Here is a 20,554-nt window from a genome sequence, read left to right as displayed (position 1 = left end):
CCAGAATGCAGGTACTAGAGTGGAAGTCTGACTCCATCACATTTTCGCTGCAAGATGTTAAGAAGCCTTTTAACTTTTTTAAAACTTTAATATTGCTTCCTTAACAATAATCTGAAAATGATGACATTTTTGATGAGCTTATTGTGAAAACTAAATGAGATGAAGGCGCAATGAGTCCCTAGCATGTTGAGAACACTTAAAAACTGTTAGCGTTCAGTTGTTAGAGATCCCTGAGTGAATGAGTGGGTGAGTGACTGTCTAGGAGACACATTCACGTTTGCTTTCCAATCATCTCATATCATTTCTTCAAATGGCTAAGAAAATGTAAAATAACACACCAACTATCGCTTATTTGTTCTCCTTCCTTTATTCCTTCTTTTTATTTGCTTGTACGAAGGGTTAGTGTAGCACTTATTGTTGTTTCATTTAATTCATTAATGAAAGAAACATCAAAAGGAAAAAGACGAAAGGAAAAAAATAGAGCAAAAACCCATAAGGATTTCAAAGTTAAATATAGAATTAGTAAGTGTCAAAGTGTTGTAAACACGTCAAAAGAAAAATAATGTCTTAGCTGCCTTTGTAGTTTTGACTTAAATTTACTGACTGTAAATTCTCTGGCCTGTCACTCAGAAGTAGGTCTCTTAAAAGACTCACATAGCTGTCATACTAGAAAATATTCTAACCTACTGTCTGTCTGTCTGTCTGTCTATCTATCTATCTATCCATCCATCCATCTGTCATCTATATTAGAAAAATAAGTTGCTTTATCTTCATGTTTACCTAAAAGTTTGAAATTTTTTCCTCCTCAATAAATAGTTGTGGTATAGTACCTAACTTTTGCGATAGCAATAATAAGGATACATAAGAAAAATTCATATTCTTTTGGGTAGGCGTTATAAGGGGTGTGTGTACAATGTGTATAGAGGTCAGGGTCAACTTGTGTGAGCTGGTTCTCGCCTTCACACTATGTGGGTTCAGGGATTGAACTCAGGTCATCATGCTTGGCTAAGCCATCTCTGCAGCCCAGTACATCTGTTTTAAGCAGAAAGCCTTGATGCAAGAAACATCTCTCAAAGAGGATAAAAGAATGGTCATTCTGGAGCCATATATAAAATGACTATGGTCTTGGAACATGGTTTTGGTTGCATCAAATTCCATGTTCCAACATGACAGTAGTTTCATGAGGTTTTCATGGTATTGGAACCAAGAAAGTCATAAGTCAGCATATTTTAAATATACAATGGAGGAAATGTCAGGGAGTTGGGCTATGATAAAATGGAGGAATCTTCATTAAAGGCCCTCGATGGTATCTTACTGTTGTGGTTGGTGGGAACTAGGCGTCGGTTTGTACATTCCAGAGAATTTATCTAATATTAACACAGGTGTTAGGTCACTCACAGAGGTGGACAATAAGTGGCTCTTAATTGGGACTTGCAGCATCCCAGCCTCTCCACATCACTGAGCTCCTAATTAGTTTACCAGCCTCTGTGGTTACATCTTCTCTCCAGGAACTGTTGTTCACATAGGGAAAGAAGGAAGAAGGGAATTAGTGAAAGAAAGGGAAACGGTCCAAAAGATGGGGGCATGAAGAGCCTCCGATACTGTGGTAGGGTTACCTCTGTGGCTTCCTTAGAATTCTTGTTCTACTGTTATAGCCATGAGGAGAGGGAGGAGGTGCCAGGAGGTTTTGGTAGAACTCCGTGCCTTTCCAGACTCCCCCTCTTGGCCTAATGCTATCTATAGACCAACCCAAAGCTCCTTTCTTGTGCTTTCTTAGCTGGACCTAATCTGTTCTCCTGTCATCTGTAGTGGGATAGACGTTCACTATGCAGTCACCTTCAATGGTGAGGCTATCAGCAATACCACCTGGGACCTCATAAGCCTTCACTCCAACAAGGTGGAAAATCATGGCCTTGTAGAGCTGGATGACAAACCCACTGCTGTTTATACAATCAGTAACTTCAGAGATGATATCGCCGAGACACTGCGCCAGAACTTTCTGATGGGAAATTCCTCTCTGAATCCAGACCCCAAGTCTCTCCAGCTTGTCAATGGTGAGTTGAATATCACCCATGACATCCTTACGGAGTTTTCCTTTCTTTTTCGATGTATTATTGTGACAATAACATCGCTAATGTATATGGTTCTACACTTTCTTAGACTATGCAAAGCAGGACCCACTTTGATAAACAGAGCTTCATCCCTACAGTTTTATGGGATAGGCTAATCATGGGCTTCCTGGAATGTGTTCCCACAGAAGGTCACAGAGCAGGACAAGTGGAGAACAGTGTGGTTGTTAGAAACAGCTTGAAGGGATGGGAATAAAAGAGCTCAAAAATATGAATCACGACAGGCCTTGGTGCTGCAAGGCAACGATGGTGTGAGCCGTGGAAAAGGTCAGTTGACTAAGGCTTGCAAGTCAGCAGAAGAGGAGGAGGAAAGCCAATGGAAGCTTGCTGAAAAAGCCAGATGCTGAGTCCAGAAAGCTCAGCACCAAGTTTGACCTTCAATAGTTGTGGAGATCCTGTCATGGGTCATAATGAGCAGATGGAGCTGAGACCACTGTGGGTATGGAAACTGTAATGGTTTTCCAGTCATCCTGGGGCAAAGCTCGCTATCTGCTCTACCGCAGCATCATCATCAGAGACAAAGAGTTCTAACTTATTTACCGCTATTGCTTGTTTTCTGTTTGCTTTGCCATGATGGCTTTACTTTAGCCTCTGGAAACTTTCAGCATACTGAAGTGAGAAAACAGGAAAAATATAAGTTGCTAAAGTGGAAAATAAAGAACATACTTATAACGATGTCTTAAAAACTATTTATTTTGAAACATGAATAATAAATGACTCAGCTGAAGATCAGAAAAGCAAAGCAGCCAGTCACTAGCTCTTACCTCCATCTCAGACCAAAATGGACAATCCTGTCTCCACCAATCCCTAGAGGTAATATGCAGATTGCACTGCTCCCAATCAAGCCTCAGACTACAATTCCCTGAGTTCCTGTCTCCTCCTCCTTATATTTCTGTCTCCACCCAGTCATATCACTTCTGTCTCCACCTCCCTAGGGCTGGGATTAAAGGCGTGTGATCCCAAGTGCCGAGATCACCTTTGTGTGAGCTGTTTCCTTTTTAGAATGGATCAGTTTTCATGTAGCTCAGTGTGGTCTTAAGCTATCAGAGATCTGTCTGTCTCTGTCTCCCGAGTCCTGGGATTAAAGGTGTGTGCCACTACTGCCTGGCTCTATGGCTGTGGCTAGCTTTGCATTTTGATCTCCAGTGGCTTTGTTAGATCATAAATAACATGTGACCCCATTTATTTATTATTTATTTGGGTGTGTGCATGCCACAGTGTGTGTGTGTGTGGAGATCAGAGGACAATATGTGGAAGTCTATTCTTTTCTTATGCCATTTGGATCTGGGGGTTAAACTCAGGTTGTCTGGCTTGGTAGCAGGTTCCTTTCCTGATGGGGGAAGTCCTGTGTATATGTCAATAAAGCACTGTTGGCCAATAGGGAAGCAAGATAGGTGGGACTAGGAGTCCAGGAGGATTCTGGGTAGGAGAAATACAGGGAGTCAGGATGTAACGCCATAGGGATAAGAAGCCCGAAAAGTTCTCCGGTAAGAGAAATACTTAGATTAACAATTATGGGATAAATACTTAAGTCAGAGCTAGCCAGTAAGAAATAAGCAAGGCCAACAGCTTCATAATTAATATAGCCTCCTGTGTGTTTATTTGGGACTGATGCGGCTCTGGAACCAGGCTGGCGGGAAGGATTCCCTTTACACTTTCCCACTAAGCTATCTTGCTGGCCCTAATGATTCATTTTTGGAGGAAGAGGGTAAGCTTCAATAAATGTAACACTCTAATTGATCAAAGAATGATTTATGAATTATTCATCCCTGAGACCCAGGACATGTTCTGCAACACCCTGGAATGTTTAGGGATAGAAAACTGGAAGCGACATATAAGAGACAGGACCAAGGTACAGAGAGGGATCAGCTATTTAAAACCTAGCTTTTGCCTTCTTTGAGCATGGTCTTGTGGAAACTCAGCTTTGTGACTGGCTGGCCATATGCTCTGTGTTACAGATTTCTAAGTTTGGTTTGCATTTTGTTTATTCACTAATTCAATCAGGTTCCAGCTCAGGGTTGGAAGGAGCAAGTTTTGTGAGCACAACAGCTTTCTTACACTGTGTTAATTTGCTGTAACACCTTTCAAACAGCCTCTTCCTATAGGTAGGTGTGTGTGTGTGTGCTGGTATATGCAGATCTCAAATACAACAGTGTTTCACAAATGATGTTTTACATTGTCTCTCCTCAGTGAAAGGAGTTTTGCTCCCCCAAACAGAAGACATAGTTTGGAATGCCCAAAGTTCAAGTCTTCAGGTGACAACACCCTCTTCTCTGGTAAGCCACCATGCCTTACCCCAGACCTAGCCCTGAAACCTCTCTCCTTTGCAACTTCTACCACTTACCTTGGCATTGAGATTGACCTCCCATTTCAAGCATTCTTTTGCATGTGCTGGATCGTCATTCACAGTGGTCAGCTCAGGGGGACCAAGTGTTGGTTCAGAATGGAACAAATCTTCTTGCCAACCTCTTTCCCGACCACATCTTTATTTTCCATTTCACTTACAGGGAGACATGAGAGAGAAAAGAAAATACTTCCTCAAGGGTGGTTAAAGCAGCAGGGTTGACACTACCATTGACAACATGAGGACTCCCTGTATGGGGATGGTTCAGTGATCTCTTGTTAGCACGGGAATATGGAGCAGGGTGGCGGTGGGGTAGGGGGACTCTTCACATCCCACATTCACAGATCACATTCGTGCTTTCTTAAAACGTCTTTTTTTGTTTAATACCAATAGTTGTTTCTTGATATTAGAACTCTAATGAAAAATATTAAAAATTTTTGAGATTAAAATTATATTATTCCCCATTTCCATTCCTCCCTCAAAACCCTTCTATGTAATAACCTTGCTCTCTTTCAAGTTCAAGGACTCTTTTTCTTTAATTGTTGTTGTTGTTGCACACACACACACACACACACACTCCTAAATACACACAAACAACTTGTTCAGTCCATATAATGTAACGCATATATATATATATATGTATATATATATATGTTTTCAGGACATTAGAAATTTAGAAAGCAGATTTACTTGATCACTCATCTATATAGCCATCTACTTTACTGAACTACTTAATTGTAAGAGTGAAGCCACTGGGAATACCCTTTGCTCTGAGTGCTGTGTTAGAGAAGGAATGCATTTGGGATAGTGACATCAGGTGGCACATTAATTAGGTGTTTACTTACCTATCCATTCAAATATATTTATTTTGTGCTTTGTATGTGCCAGGTACCAGGGAAACTAAACTGAATAAGGTGTGGTTCTCTCCATGAGAAGTTCACAAACCGGTAGTAGACAGATTTCTAAACAAACAAGATGACATAGTGTTACAGGCGGTCACCAGAGATGACCATTCAGACACAGGGTAGAGCCAATTAAAAGTCTTTATTCCAGCCAGCTGGGACCAGACCCAAGCGTTTGGGGACCTAGGTGTGGCCCAGAGTGTTCAGAACACCCGGTTTTTAAAGGCAGAGACCTGGCCCAGGCATCTCGCTTGACAGCTGCAGGGGGCATTACAGAGTAAGCTGTTTGAAGCAAGCAGTTTTAATAGAAGCTAAGATAAGTGGTTAGCCAGTGGGAGGGAAGGTTCTGTACAAACAGGTTGTTTTAACAAAGGCTAAGATAAGTTAGCTAGGATATCCTGACCACTGCTTCTTCTGCTTCTTAGAATAGAGTTAGGTAGCTTTCCATGGGATTCTCCATCAAGGAGATCAGATTCTAGTGAAACCTGGGAATGGCTTCAGTGAGAATACAAGATGGAGGAAGCCGTGCCCTATCTTGCCCCATCACAATAGCTCCTCTCCTCAAGTCCATCCAAAGTGTAGAGGCAAGGTTACCCTCAGCCCCGCTTCTAATCACACCACCTCAGAGCTTCTCTAACCACAGGCGAGAGAGCTGGGATGGTATTTTAAAAACATGATGTAAAGGTCTGGGGACGGCCATAAAGGTCAGTCTATAAAACGCCTGCCACTCAAACATGAAAAACTTTGGTCATATTCCCAGCGTCCACATAAAGCTGGGTGTGGCAGTGCTCATTTGCAATACTAGTGCTAGAAGAGGGGTGCAGCACAGTCCCCAGAGCTCGCTGGTCTAGACAATTGGTGAGCCCAGGGTTCAATGAGAAACTCTGCTCTAAAACTAAGGTAGAAGGCGATAGAGGAATATACCCAGCATCAACTTCTCACCTCCATATCTCGCATACTCCCAGTCCCAAACACACACACACACACACACACACACACACACACACACACACACACACACGCACACGCACACGCACACACGCACACACACGATGAACAGACAAGGTTTTCTTTGTCAGCCAGAGGTTTCCAGCTGGGACCATTTAGATGGATTCAGAAAGGGACATGTATTTTGAAACTATTTTGAAAAAGCTAGTATCTAAATATTAGATTTTTTACATAAAAATGTAGATTTTCATCTTATCTGGAGAATTAGGACTGTCTTATACAATGAAGTCTGCATTCTCTTTTGGCCTAATGTGGCAAGAGTGTTGCTGTGACTGTTGGTGAAGGATGGCAAACTCTGACTAACTTGCCTTATTATTCAGTTGCACTGTAGTAACTCCATTGCCCCTTCAGCCAAATCTCTTATGAGAAGTGGCAAAACCATTTAAGGAGTCTAGAGTATGTAAAAACAATTTATTAATACATAATAGTCATGTATATTTGTGGAGTACAATGTGAAATTTTGCTAACATGCAACATGATCAAATAAGGACAATTGGTCATCTGTGACCAAATATTTATCTTTTATATTTGGAAAAGTAGACTTTAGCTGTTTTGAAATGGGCCACAGATTTTTGTTAACTATAGTCTTTCTGCTATGCTACAGAATACTAGATCTTTTTCCTTCTAACTGTAATTTTGTACCATGAAAAAAATCTCTTTATACCTGCTTCCCCAAACTTTCCTAGCCCCTGGCACCACTATTAAGTTCACCATATCTATAAAATCCAGTTGAATTTTTAGCTTCTATTATTTAAGACAGCATGAGAGATTTAGACATTGCAATGTTGATGAGTGGCAATAAGATAAAAATGATTGATTTCAAATGTACGGTTATTATTTGCTTCCTTCCTTTCTGAAGCATTTTACTTTATTAAGGAAGTAACATTTATTAACTGAATTTAATGTTTTAGACTTCCTTTAGGGGTGGGAAGGTTGAATTTGGAAGCTCCTGGCATCCCAGTTATGAAAATCACTTGTTTTCACTGTTTCCTTTAGAACTAGAAAGTTTTTCACATGGAAATTAGAACCAGTGAAATTTTCCAATATAACATTAAACACTGTATTAAAAAGAATTCATGAGTTGAATTTGTTACTAGAAGCCTCTATTGATAGAATAATAAAGAAATCACCCACATAAATTTTGGTGGGAGACACAGTAGTACTGGGAAACCCAGAACTGTGACTTCAAGTTCTGATGATCCCTCTTTTTCTTTTTCTTTTTTTGTGACTGTTTTGGCCATTTCTTTCCTATGAACATCTTCTCTTTACTTGTAATTCACACGGCATTACTAGATTACATGATTCTCTGCTGTCTTCCTAGGTTTAAAATTGGGTGCATTCATATGTTGACATGCATGTGTATACTCCACTCTTCTCCCATTCCTGGGTTGGTAAACTCCTTGAGCCTTTCACAAGTTATTACTGTTCCTTGACTTCCTTTCATATTCAGGATTTCAATGAATTGTTCTATTATTTATTAATTAAGCATTTACTTTCCCCATCAAGTACATTTGGAATAAATTAGACATTTTGGGCAAAAATCCAAGATGGCCGTGTGTGCCTGTGTGTTGCTAAGTCACAGAGATGCACTCTGCAGATAGGTCAGCAATTGCAAGTTGCCTACCCTATGCAGTTACATAAGACTAACTGTGCTACCCATGGCTCCAGGCTCCCAAGATGCTGAAGTTGATTCTGTGAGTGCTGAATGTTGTCTGCCTGATGAGATTCCCTCTACAGCAGAGTCTTACTCTCTTCAGGTTCACACCTGTTGGGGATCCCACAAGAGGTTGTTTTCCCATCTTGGGATTTTTCATTTCCTCCATAGCTCATTTGCTGTTGCACCTAGTCATTTGAGGATGGCCTCTGGTTTCCTCCTTCACACACATGCATTTTCTCTCATGCATTTTACTCCAAATAACTCAGCTTATTAGAATATTGTACTTCAGAGATGAGAGAGATGGCTTAGTGACTAAGAGCACTTGCTACTTTTGCAGGGGACCTGGGTTCAGTTCTCAGCACCCACATGGCTGCTTACAACTATCCCCAACTCCAGTTCCTGGGAATCCAGTGCCTTCTCCTGGCCTTTGTGGGTACCAGGCAGGCATGCAGTGCACTTGCATATATGCAGACGCAACATCCTTACCCATACACTAAAAATAAAGAAATCTTAAAAGGAGAATATTATAGACCAGCAAGGATTAAAATATATAAACTCCCACCAAATACTATGACGCTTCTACCCATTGATATCATCATTTAATTTCTTTTACATGCAGTAGTTTTCATAAGACTAAATAATTAGTACATTCAAAGGGTATATTTATGTCTACTTTCTATTTCTGAAACCAAATGTTGAAGTAAGATTATCATTATATTAATATAAAGTTAGGAGAAAGAGAAAAATGTATTTTGAGGCACGCAGCAATTTCATGGGTATGTCTTTTTATTTGAAACAACCAGTCCACATTGTCATATGGTGACATTGTTCATAAAAATAAAGGTTCCTAATTAAACACCTTTTGAAATGATGGATAAAGTTGCTAACCACTCTTTTCTGCGGTAGATAGTATGCTTAGGTCTTTACTAAAAAGTTGCATATATTGCTGACTTCTGTGTATTTAAAGTCATTTAAACCAAAAAGATAGAAGGAAATGAAACACTCAAAGCCAGAGAAACAGTATTTTCTCTTATGTATTCATTTTGTTTACAATCTTTAGAATATGGTATTTCACCCGGCCCTTTTGCAGGTGAATTTTAAGAGGTTACCCGGGTTTTTGTAGATTTTCAGACTAGTAACTAGCTGAACTGGGTTTTATTTCAAGACTATTTCCTTCTAAGGCTCTGTGTTTCTCCCATCCAGCATTTCACTTCTACATGTTTCTTTTCTCTATGATATGATTTAGCCTTTTTCTCCCTCCCCAGGCTAATACCCTCCAAGCTGAATGGCTCTCAGCAGACGAATCTACCACCACCAATATTTCACCACTTGATTTCAGCTCTGGTCCTCCCTCAGCCACTGGCAGGGAACTCCGGTCAGAAAGTGCTTTGGGTGATTTAGGGTCTACACCTAAATTAGCCTCTCCCTCGAAGGTGGTCCTCAGTTCTTCCCTGGAGGTTTTAGAGGATAGCAGCTTGACTCTTCATTCTGTTACCCCAGCAGTGCTTCAGATTGGCTTGCCTGTGGCTTCTGAGGGAAGAACTTCTGGATCTTCCATATTAGAAGATGGTGAGAAACCTTAATCACTTTTCATATACTTACTGAATCAGAGGGCAAGAGCTTTGAAGAGGTTATAGTGAAGAGGAAAACATGCAGCATTCACTAGGGAGAAAATTTCTTGGGAAATGTGTATGATAGAAGAACAAAAGCCTCAAATTTAATTAATCAGACTGGAAAGTAAAAGCCATTGTATCTTAAGAAATGGACTGGGGTGGAGATCAATTAAAAGATATCTTGAAGGCCGTAATAAAGAATATATAAGTAAATCACTATAATTACTACTAACAAGGAACTTTACTTGCTTGAATGTAGTGAACTGCATCAAAGAAGATTATTCCAGTATGTCCTAATAAGATTATAAGGGAAACCCTAAGGATTTTAGGTTATAGTAATGTTGAGAAGAGGAGATTATAAATAGAGGTGGAAATAAAATAGTTTATCCTCTAGATCAATGGTTTTTCAACCTGTAGGTTGTGAGAATGATCCTTCTACAGGGGTCATCTAAGATCATCAGAAAACATAGATATTTACATTACAATTCATAACAGTAGGAAAATTACAGTTATGAATTATAAATGAAAATAATTTTATGGTTGGGGTCGCCACAACATGAGGAGCTGTTTTAAAGGATCGAAGCATTAGGTAGGTTGAGAACAATTGCTCTAAATGTTGTGGGATGGACTGCATGTGTGAAAGAGAAGATGAATAAAGATGTAAATAATGAATTTAGAATTTTGAACATGAGGGAAATATGAAGGATGAGGACAATAAACATAGAAGAGAAAGAGAAATATAACTTCCAGAAAAAATTCTCCATAAATTTCCAGTGGATTCAATCTGTGTTTTTCAATATGGTTAATTCTTTATTTTCATTGGAAAAAGGCAAGTGTTTGAGAATTATTTCAATAATTAAATCTTTACCTCAGAGAAGTGGATTGTATTTATGAATGCTTGTCCCACACTATGAATTTATGATCATATTTTCCTGCAGTGTAGATATTGTCAAGTGCTTGAGGGTTATTCCAATAATTGAGCCTTCACCTCTGAGAAGTGGATTTTGTTCATGAATTCTTGTCCCACACTATGAATTTATGATCAAATTTTCCTGTAGTGTAGATATTAAGGTCAGCCACTGTCCCTGGTAACTGGAGAAAATAGGTAGCTAGTTTTATTGGAGAACTAGGATTTAATTTTTTAGATTTACTAATGGAAAACACTGTTTTGTTTTTTAGGATTAGCCAATGTTGAAGAACCAGAAGATGCTTCTATGGATGTATTGCCTTCAAGCTCATTAGTTCAACCTGTGCCAAAAGAAACAGTACCACCCATTGAAGACTCTGGCATGCCTCTCTTGACATCCTCATCATATCTGACCTCTTCTGTCATAGAAGACCTTGCTACAGACATAACTACACCTTCTGGCTTGGACTCCTTGGCTTCTAAAGTCCCAGAACTGCTGGATGTGAGCCCATGGTTTCCAGACACCTCTGAAGAAAAAGACTTCACTTTTGAAAGTGGTTTGGGTTCTGGGTCTGGGAAAGATGTTGATTTGACTACTTGGCCATGGAGTGAGACTTCATTAGAGAAGACCACTGAAACACCGTCAAAGTCATGGCCTGAAGATGAGTATGCACTCTTGCCAACTGAGACTATAGAAAAATTACAGATAGATGGCAGAGAAGACTCCACAGGACAAATTATTGAACCTTCAGAACACACATACAGTGATAGATCCATAGATTTTGTAGAGGAAGAATCCCTTGGCGGGTCTACTATACCCATCTTTGTAGAATCTGCAACTCAGTCCACATCTGTAATGCTTTCCAAGCATACATCAGACATACCAGACACTGATTCTTACTCAGTTACCAAAGCACCCTTTTTGCTGGCAGCTATAGCAACCTCTGCTTCCACTGAGGAAACAGATGAAGTGAATACCCTGCTAAAGGAAAATGTGGTGCAAACGGAGTCATCCAGTCACAAAGGGCTTCACAGTGAGATTTTGGTGGTGAAGCCAGATATGCAGCCTGTGTGGACCACATTGCCAGAATCAGATATAGTTTGGGCAGGAAGTTCTTCCTTAGGGAAACTGTCCAGGGACACATTGGCAAGTACACCAACGAGCACTGATAGCCTCTGGTTGAAAGCTTCCATGACACAGTCCACTGAATTGCCTCCAACAACCAGCTCCACCCAACTGGAAGATGAAGTAATAATGGGCGTACAGGATATTTCGTTAGAACTAGATCGGGTAGGCACAGATTACTACCAGTCTGAGCTAACACAACAACAAAATGGCAAGGTTGGAAGCTATGTGGAAATGTCTCCAAATGTTCGCCACACAGAGATGCCTATTGTGGCCCAGCCCACAAGGAGAGGTGACTTGAGTCACACCCAGACTGCAGGAACATTGGTGGTTTTCTTTAGCCTCCGAGTGACAAACATGATGTTTTCAGAAGACTTGTTTAATAAGAATTCTTTGGAATATAAAGCCCTGGAACAACGGTTCTTAGAATTGGTAAGCACAGAGTGTAAAATATGAGCATTAGTAAATGTTACATGAATCCTTCCTCACCCTCGGCACGCCAAGTTAGAGTCCAGAGAGGTGGTTTTCCATGGGCGTTGATTTCCTGTCATCAAGTGGCATCATGGCTTTGGGGTGACAGGAGAACAATAAGGCAGGTGAATTCAAGAATTGGAAACATAAACATGGAATCAGGGTGATGTGACAGGTTAGATGTTGAAGATTATATGGCAGGAATTCTGAGGCTGAAATAAAATATGAAAGGAAATTTTAAACTCATTGTGAGACCCAACTTTTGTGGATGTTCATATCTTCTTGTGGAGGCCCTTCAGTGAAACAGAGTGAAAAAACTCTAGGCATCTAAAATGGCTTATGAGTTCCATAACATTTCTTAATGACATCATGAAAATCTCATGATATTCATAATTTAGGCAATCAAACCGTTCCTATTTATTGCCCTTTTAAGTTGGTGTACAAAGTGAAGGTTTTCATTGTGGCATTTTATAGATCATATCATTATACTTTTCTCACTTTCAATCCTGCTTTGCCTGCCCTGGTCCATCACACCTTCCCAAATAGGCCTCTTTTGATTCTATGTCTTATTTGTATATACGTAGCCATGAGGAGGAGTCATGCTTGATATGTACGCATACATAATATGTGTGTGCTGTTAAATCTAGCTATACATATAAAGAAAGTTTGACACTTTACTTTCTGCTGCAGGGACAGAAGGTTTTGCATTTTGTTGAATACATACTAAAGAGAAAAAGAACTCACAGGAACTTTCTTTTTGTTTGCTTTTGTATGTTTTATTGCCTTTCTGGCAAGTGTTCAACAAAGCGTTAAGTGTTGGCAGTAAACATAACCATTTTGTCATTGACAGCTGGTTCCCTATCTTCAGTCGAATCTGTCAGGGTTCCGGAACTTAGAAATCCTGAACTTCAGAAATGGCAGCATTGTGGTGAACAGCCGAGTGAAGTTCGCTGAGGCTGTCCCTCCAGATGTCACCAATGCCATGTATCTGATTCTGGAAGACTTTTGTACTACTGCCTACCAAACCATGAACTTGGATATCGATAAGTACTCCCTGGATGTGGAATCAGGTAGCCATAGTGCCTATCATTTGAGGTTTCTTAGTAGAATCCAGTAACTATTCTTATGTGTTTTCTTTTTCATTGATACTTGTATGGAAAAGAAGGACTGTGTTACACACAGTCCCACGTCTTGAAAATCAGCGAAATAAGTGTGTCAAGGGAATCGCAATATGGGGGAGCTAATGGCACTGTTGTTTACCTCCTGTTCCCTGTTCTGCGAGTTCTTTCTAGGTCTCTTTCACTTATCCTGCTTTTGCTTTGTCTTATGTTGCCATAATGTGTCCTTTCTTCTTTCAATGTATGTATGTATGTATGTATGTATGTATGTATGTATGTATGTATGTATGTACGTATGTACGTATGTATGTATTTTAAGTTTCTATATTGATTCCTTTTAAGTTTTATGCAAATATCTCTGCATTTTTGGTTGTGGTACTGGTTGTTGAACTTGGGGCTTCCCACATGCTGGACAAACCACCACTGAGCTACATCCTCAGCTGTAGGGAGAGATCTTACGTACCCGTAGCTCTGACCACACCCATCTGGGACCAGGCTGGCGGGAAGAATGCTCGTTACACTCCGCCACCTGTTTTACTTTTGAGACAGGGTCACCAAAGTTGTACAAGCAGATCTTAAATTTGCAGCCCCCTCCCTGTTTCATTCTTCCAAGCAGTTGGTATGGCAGACCTTAGCCTCACACCACCCGGCCTTGTTTCACTCTCCATGTTTCTCCGTACTGATCAAGCACCTCTCAGAAGCATTATTTGGTTGCTTGGTAATCCAAGTGTATTTGAAATTGTCTATGTGCACTAAGTTGAAAGTATTTTGAGTGAACTCTTATTTTGTGTATCTTTCTACTCATCATTTAATCTATGCTTCTCCATCTCAACCAGAAACCTTATGCCAGAAACCTAGGAAAATAAGGTCACTTTTGAGTCTATAGTTCCCATCACTCCTATTTCAACTGTTCACCAAACTTTTATTAATACTGAGTTATAAAATATCCCAAATCCAGGCTCTTATCTCTATTGCCATGGTTACTAGTCTATTGAAATGAACACCATGTCTCAAATGGACCACTTCTTTGACTTCTCTAGCTCCTCCATCTGCCTCTTCTCCAGACAGCATCCCTATCACTCTTTGTAAAGCAGCCTTTAGAGGATCTTACATGGCTGCTTTGTGTGCATCAGTGGCTGCCTAGTTCACAGCCATGCAGCCGGGTCTCCCTCTTCTTTCCCAGTATTGCCCAGTGAATCTAACCCTTTGGCTTACCATATTCCAGTCAAATTGTGTGTTTCAGTCCTTCAGACACCCAGATCTTTCTGTGGCCTTAAACACTTTGCATATTACCACCTCCCCTTCCCCCAAATTTCCCCTTTCCAGTTCGTTTAGGCCTTGGTTCAAATGTTGCTTCCAGTGATCCCCATACTCTGCACTGGAGCTGTCAAGATACGTTAGTCTTTCTATAACACTTGTTTCTTTCCTCTGTAGAGTATAGCAGAGTGTTACCTTGTATGAGCAGTGCTTGAGAACCATTTGTCAGCTAACTTTCCATGAAGACACGTGTCTGTTGTAGTAAGCACTTAGCCGGAGCATAGCACAACACTCTAAGTAAACAAGAGAGTATTCAGAAACACTGCACACACACAAAAGGAACCACTGTTTTTGTTTGGGAGAACTTGATGTAGAGAATACCACTGGAACCTGAAATTTTATTTTATTTTTTTCCTTCTGCACACTAGGAGATGGTGGTTTTAAGTAGGAGTCAGGTGGAATGTCTAGAGTCATAGTTCTGTAGTCCTTTTATTCCCAAACTGGCTTACAAATGAGACCTGCTTTTTTTAAAAGCTGGGTTGGAGGGTTGGGGGGAGAAAGCAAACATTCTTTCCTTTGAAACCCTTGAAGGACTGTTATTCATTGCAAGTGAGGAAAATGATTTAACTAATCTCCCAATATTCAAATCTTTTGTCACGTGAGGTCTCTGAGGTTGCTAGCATAGTCTTTGCTGTGTGGTGTGTGGGAGAAGCTATTATAATTTGGAAGGCAAGAATTTTTGACTTCACTCTATCATTTATCATTTGCATGACTTTAGGCAAGCCATTTAGTCTCTAAGTTCCTCATATATTACTATATGGACATTCTATTATGTGGTCTGTATATTTAATAAGGTGAGTCTCAGAACTAAACAAATATGCAGAAGTATTTGACTAACTCTGAATATGGGCAGTTATGACTAATTGTCATTGGCACTCCCCTTCTATTTTCAAAGTTCTGGGTTCAAACCTGGGCCTGAAACATGCTAGGTAGGCGTTCAGCCACTGTGCTCTATATTTAACTCCTAGTCAACTTCTTTTTAAAAAGGATTGAAATAGATAAGCACATTGCCTCATAGTTTCTTCTCTATAGAAAAGAGATTCTATTATCTTCTTCCTCCTAAATCCATAAAGTAGTCGCAAAGTTTAACATTTTCAGATAGGATTTCTCTACTACATGTGTATTTTAAATTATTAATGTTGTTATATGTAAGTATAACTTGTATTTTACCTAACTTTTTCACACTCAGTGTCTCCAAAAATTTTACTTTTATTAGTAAAGGAATTCTATGCAGTTCCCGTTGTATTTGTTCCTATTTATAATTATGGGTCAAAACTCGATTATTTTATGATTACAAAGTCACAAAGTAATTACTTAGATGTGAGGCAAGTACCCAGGGAATGCACACATTGGGATCCTGCTGTGTAGTCTCCTATAGAAACTACCTGTGCATGTTAGATAAGGTTTTCTGCATATCATCTTTAAGCTCCAGAACAGTGAAAAACATTTATTGATTAAAAAATATTAATTTCTCTAGAAATGAAGAGGCTGCTAATTTTTGATCCTTTCTAGCTAAACTTCATACTTCCTCATTTGGATGTTTGTGATCATTTCCAGCTATTAGTTCTATATTCAATATCTGTGTTGTTGTTTCCCCATTTCCTGTTTCCCCATTGCTATTCACTATGGAAGGACATACGGTGGGACCTGATAGACCCATGCATAGTTAATATCTTACATCACTTTTGACTTGTTATTGTCCTACTTTTTTTGTCCTTTTCTCTTACCCCTCAGTAAAACAGTAAGTTATTGAAGACAAAATATTGTTCAGAATGACCAGAGGAGGCACGGGGATGATTTTCTTTTCTGCCAGTAGTGTCTGCAAATCTAGACCACTCCCAATGCTACTCTAGGATATCCCCACCCATGATGAGGACGTCTCCATTTTTTTCTAGGCTCTCTTCTCATCCCAGGGCCTCAGCATGGGGCAGGCACACAACGCTGTGTGTAGAGTAGAGGTGATAGTGTATTTTTATGGTTAAGGTTGCAGATATTCCCACGGCACTTCGAGGGAGGAACTTTCTTCATGTATCTTAGTTCCTGGGTTTTGACTTTCCTTGTATCCTCTGGTTTGTTTGATGCTTTAGGTGATGATGCCAACCCTTGCAAGTTTCAGGCCTGTAATGAATTTTCTGAGTGTTTGGTAAATCCATGGAGTGGAGAAGCAAAGTGCAAATGCTACCCTGGGTACCTGAGTGTGAATGAACTGCCTTGTCAAAGTCTTTGTGATCTACAGCCTGACTTCTGCTTGAACGATGGAAAGTGTGACATTATGCCCGGGCATGGGGCAATTTGTAGGTATGTTGCAATTAGAGATTTTGGCTCTAAAGGTTATATATATGTATATATATATATATATATATATATATATATATATACTTCTGAAGAAAGTAGGCTGGCAGTATAATTGTAGGGCAATTACAATAATGTTTATTAGATCTGGCAATTAGATGGATACTGTCTAATTCTTACGTGAAGACTGGGTCACTCAATAGGCCTGAATCACATACCCATTAGGCTTATTTTACGCTGCTAGGAAGTTGTAAGCTTTTTTCTGAATGTGTCGGACTGGGAGTACTTGGATTATCTGGAGATCTTTGTGTGCTGGTTTCAGTGGAGATGACTAGATCATCACCAGTCACATGTAAAAGTGCAAACAAAGGGGGCTATATTATCCTGATTGGATTTTATTCTTTTACGACTTATTTTATTTTATGTGTATGAGTGTTTGCTTGCATTTAAATATATGCATCTTTTACAGGTCTGGTGCCCACAAAAGTCAAAAGGTGTTGGATCCCCTGGTACTGGAGTTACAGATGGTTGTGAAGTGTCTTGTGGACCAAATACTGGTCCTCCACAAGAGCGCTAAGTGTTCTTAACTGCTCATGAGCCATTTTTCCAGTCCCTTGGTTTTGTTTCATTTTTTTCCAGAGCCGAGAACCGAACCTAGGGCCTTGTACTTGCTAGGCAAGCACAATCACTGAATTAAATTGCTAACTCCCATAGTCCCTTGGTTTTACTCTTTATGACTTTGTGCACCTTGTAGCACATTGAATATCCAAGACTAAAGTAGCACAAATAGTAAGGTTTTCAAAGCGATGGCAAATGCATTTTCCTCTGAGTCTGAGATCTGTTTGTAAAGGCAGAACCATGGAGGGAACTGCAGACGAAAAAGTCAGATAGACCAATGACCCTTTTTTGACCCCTACCTTCAAAGAAACAAAAACAAACAAAAAATCCTAACACACTGACTTCCCAGTTACACATAACCACAGATGCATGGCTGGAAGGAGAGAGGATGTTGGAATAGTCATGAGGAATGTAAATAAGATATTAATATGTGAATGTAAACACTGTCATGGATACCCGAGGCAGAGAAAATAGCTGGAGAGGATTTAAAATTTAAAAGAAGTTTAACTAGAAAACCCATGGCAATTATAGTTTCTTGATGGCCAGAGAAATTAATATCCTGCAAAGCAATGATTTCCTTATTATTCTGGGGATTGAAGACATTTTTGCACAAGTCTGTTGACTCAAAACCTTCAGGATCTCTTCAGGGTTGTGAGATGACATGTGGGGTGTTAAAAGCTGATTCTAGAAGCTTTTATCTGTGACTGAGTGGCAGTTACCTTCCATTCCTGAGCATGTGTTTCTGTTATCTGTAAATGAGAAGGCTGATTGTAATATTTCTTTAAGCCTTTCATATTTTAACCAGACATTCAAGATCTACTGGTCTATGTCAGGCATTGGGCATAGACTTTGATCGTATGCTTATTTAACTTGTATATCAAGGCATGTTTTCTTTCTCTGCTGTGCTGGGAATAGAACCCAGGGTTTTATGTGTACCAGGCAAGCACTCACTACTGGGCCACAGCCCCAGCACCTCCTTCAAGTCCTTAATGAAATTTATATATCCCCCTTTCCATTCCACTGAAGGTTCTGTTTGTTGTCATTTTGAGCAAAGTCATTCAGATCTTGAGGTTGGTGATTGTTTTTACAGATGCCGGGTTGGTTCGAACTGGTGGTATCGAGGCCAACACTGTGAAGAGTTTGTGTCTGAACCTTTTGTCATTGGCATCACCATAGCTTCTGTGGTTAGCCTTCTCCTTGTTATTTCTGCTGTCATCTTATTCCTTGTGAAGACACTTCAAGCTCAGAATACCAGGAGAGAAAGACAGAGGCCCACCAGGTAAATAAATAAAGAGCTTCCTAATGGAACCAGATGCCTGTTTACTCATTGCTTACTACGTGCCAAATACCGGACAAAGAGCTGGGTGGAGGCAGAGAGCTGTGAAGTTGAATGAAAACATTTTAAAACTGGTGCCACATCTGAAGAAGTCTAGGCAGTCTATGAATGAGATGCTAAGAGACCTGGAGGAGGATTGAACTAGAGAGTCTGGAGAGTTTAGTGGTCATCATGACAGCGGGAAAGAAGAAAGTCCTTTTGCAGGGATGGGTGGGTCTCTTTGTAATCAGTGAGTAGATTTGAGCCAGGCCAAGGAAGCCCACGTGGATGTCTTGGTGCACTGCTAGAGTCCGCAAGAGTTACTTTAAATCAGTCTCCTCCACCTCCTGCCTAGCTAAGGAGAGACACCCTTAAGGGGTCCTTCCTAGAGCACCAAGACACACTTCCATCATTCTTAAGCTTTGCATCAACTATGTTTTCAACAGACTGTGATCTTATCTGGGGTAGAGGGCAACAAATTCTTTGACTCATCAGCATCTAGAGAGGTCATGGTACATAATCACTGCTCAGCAAATGGACCTGAATTGAATTCAGTTGAGACCCAGGGCTTTGGTCTTCCAGTATATGAATTTTTGTGAGATTTTTTTCTATTTGGTTACATATGATTATTTCATAGATGTTGCTCTGGAAATGATGGAGCTGTGTTTATTTAATGAAGTTCTACTCACCGGCAGACATAGTCCCTAACCAACATTTGTTGAGTGTTAGGTGCTGTGGGAAACTATGATGAATGAAACAGGATGCACTAATGACATCCGAGACTAAGCTAGACATTTCTCATAGTTCCCCTGACTCCACATCTATGCCTACCTCCTTTTCCCTAACAGAAACCTTGTCCCAGAAAAATAACCATTCCCATAGTTGAGCATCCAGATGAGTTCCTTAATCAATCATGCATTTCTTCCTGTGGCTCCAGCAGGCAGCCCGACAGCCTGTCATCTGTTGAGAATGCTGTGAAATACAACCCTGTGTATGGAAGCAGCTTGGCTGGATGCAAACAGTATGAGAAGCCCTATAGCCAGCATCCGTTCTATGACTCCGCTAGTGAGGAGGTGCTTGGTGGTCTGAGCAGAGAGGAAATCAGACAGATGTATGAGAGCAGTGACCTTTCCAAAGAGGTAGGAGACTTCCGTTCTCATTGCTGCATTGCTGGTCCATGTGAGCATGTGTGTGCTGCGTGTGTGCATATGCATGGGCCTCAAGAGATGATGAAGAATCTTTAGGTTAGTTATTACCTGATGATATCGCCCAGAATATGCCTACCCAGTGACTTATTTGTCCACAATTAGAAAATTCTCTGTTCTTTATTCAGAGTTAGAGCAGTTTACACAGTATCTATGCAGAAATAGTTTTCTTTTTGGTGGTGCTGGGAATTGAACCCAAGGCCTTGTGCATGCTAATCAAATACTCTACCACTGAGCTACATGTCCAGTCTTAGTTCATATAGCATCTAGAACACTATAGGTAGAGCCTTGTGTTTTGCGAAAGTGGGGGTTTCTTTCTTCCGCTCTTTCTTGGATAGCCCAGAAGCTCACAATTCCTTACAATAACTAGATCCACTTTAAAAGGCTGCTGGGGTTTTTCCTAATGCATGTTTTTCAGTCCTTAGCCTCTTTTTCTTCTTTGTTCAAGGAAATTCAAGAGCGAATGAGGATTTTGGAACTGTATGCTAACGATCCTGAGTTTGCAGCTTTTGTGAGAGAACATCAAATGTAA

The 20,554-nt window shown here is 40.2% G+C and overlaps 1 protein-coding gene across 1 annotated transcript in view; it reads left to right on the top strand.

Moving 5' to 3' along the window:
• The window catches only part of Impg2 (interphotoreceptor matrix proteoglycan 2), a 49,149-nt gene extending 28,595 nt beyond the window's left edge, over nucleotides 1–20,554 (top strand). Inside the window, exons 11-19 of the mRNA XM_040750678.1 lie at nucleotides 1,810–2,054; nucleotides 4,320–4,405; nucleotides 9,306–9,609; nucleotides 10,833–12,118; nucleotides 13,008–13,227; nucleotides 16,680–16,890; nucleotides 18,593–18,780; nucleotides 19,748–19,956; nucleotides 20,471–20,554. Of these exons, the coding sequence (XP_040606612.1) occupies nucleotides 1,810–2,054; nucleotides 4,320–4,405; nucleotides 9,306–9,609; nucleotides 10,833–12,118; nucleotides 13,008–13,227; nucleotides 16,680–16,890; nucleotides 18,593–18,780; nucleotides 19,748–19,956; nucleotides 20,471–20,554 (2,833 nt within the window). The remainder of the gene's footprint in view (nucleotides 1–1,809; nucleotides 2,055–4,319; nucleotides 4,406–9,305; nucleotides 9,610–10,832; nucleotides 12,119–13,007; nucleotides 13,228–16,679; nucleotides 16,891–18,592; nucleotides 18,781–19,747; nucleotides 19,957–20,470) is intronic.

Source organism: Mesocricetus auratus, unplaced genomic scaffold (assembly GCF_017639785.1).
Source record: "Mesocricetus auratus isolate SY011 unplaced genomic scaffold, BCM_Maur_2.0 Super-Scaffold_100008, whole genome shotgun sequence".
NCBI classification, from domain to species: Eukaryota; Metazoa; Chordata; class Mammalia; order Rodentia; family Cricetidae; genus Mesocricetus; species Mesocricetus auratus.
Note: the sequence above shows the minus strand (reverse complement) of the source record. Positions and strands in the feature narration are given on the sequence as shown.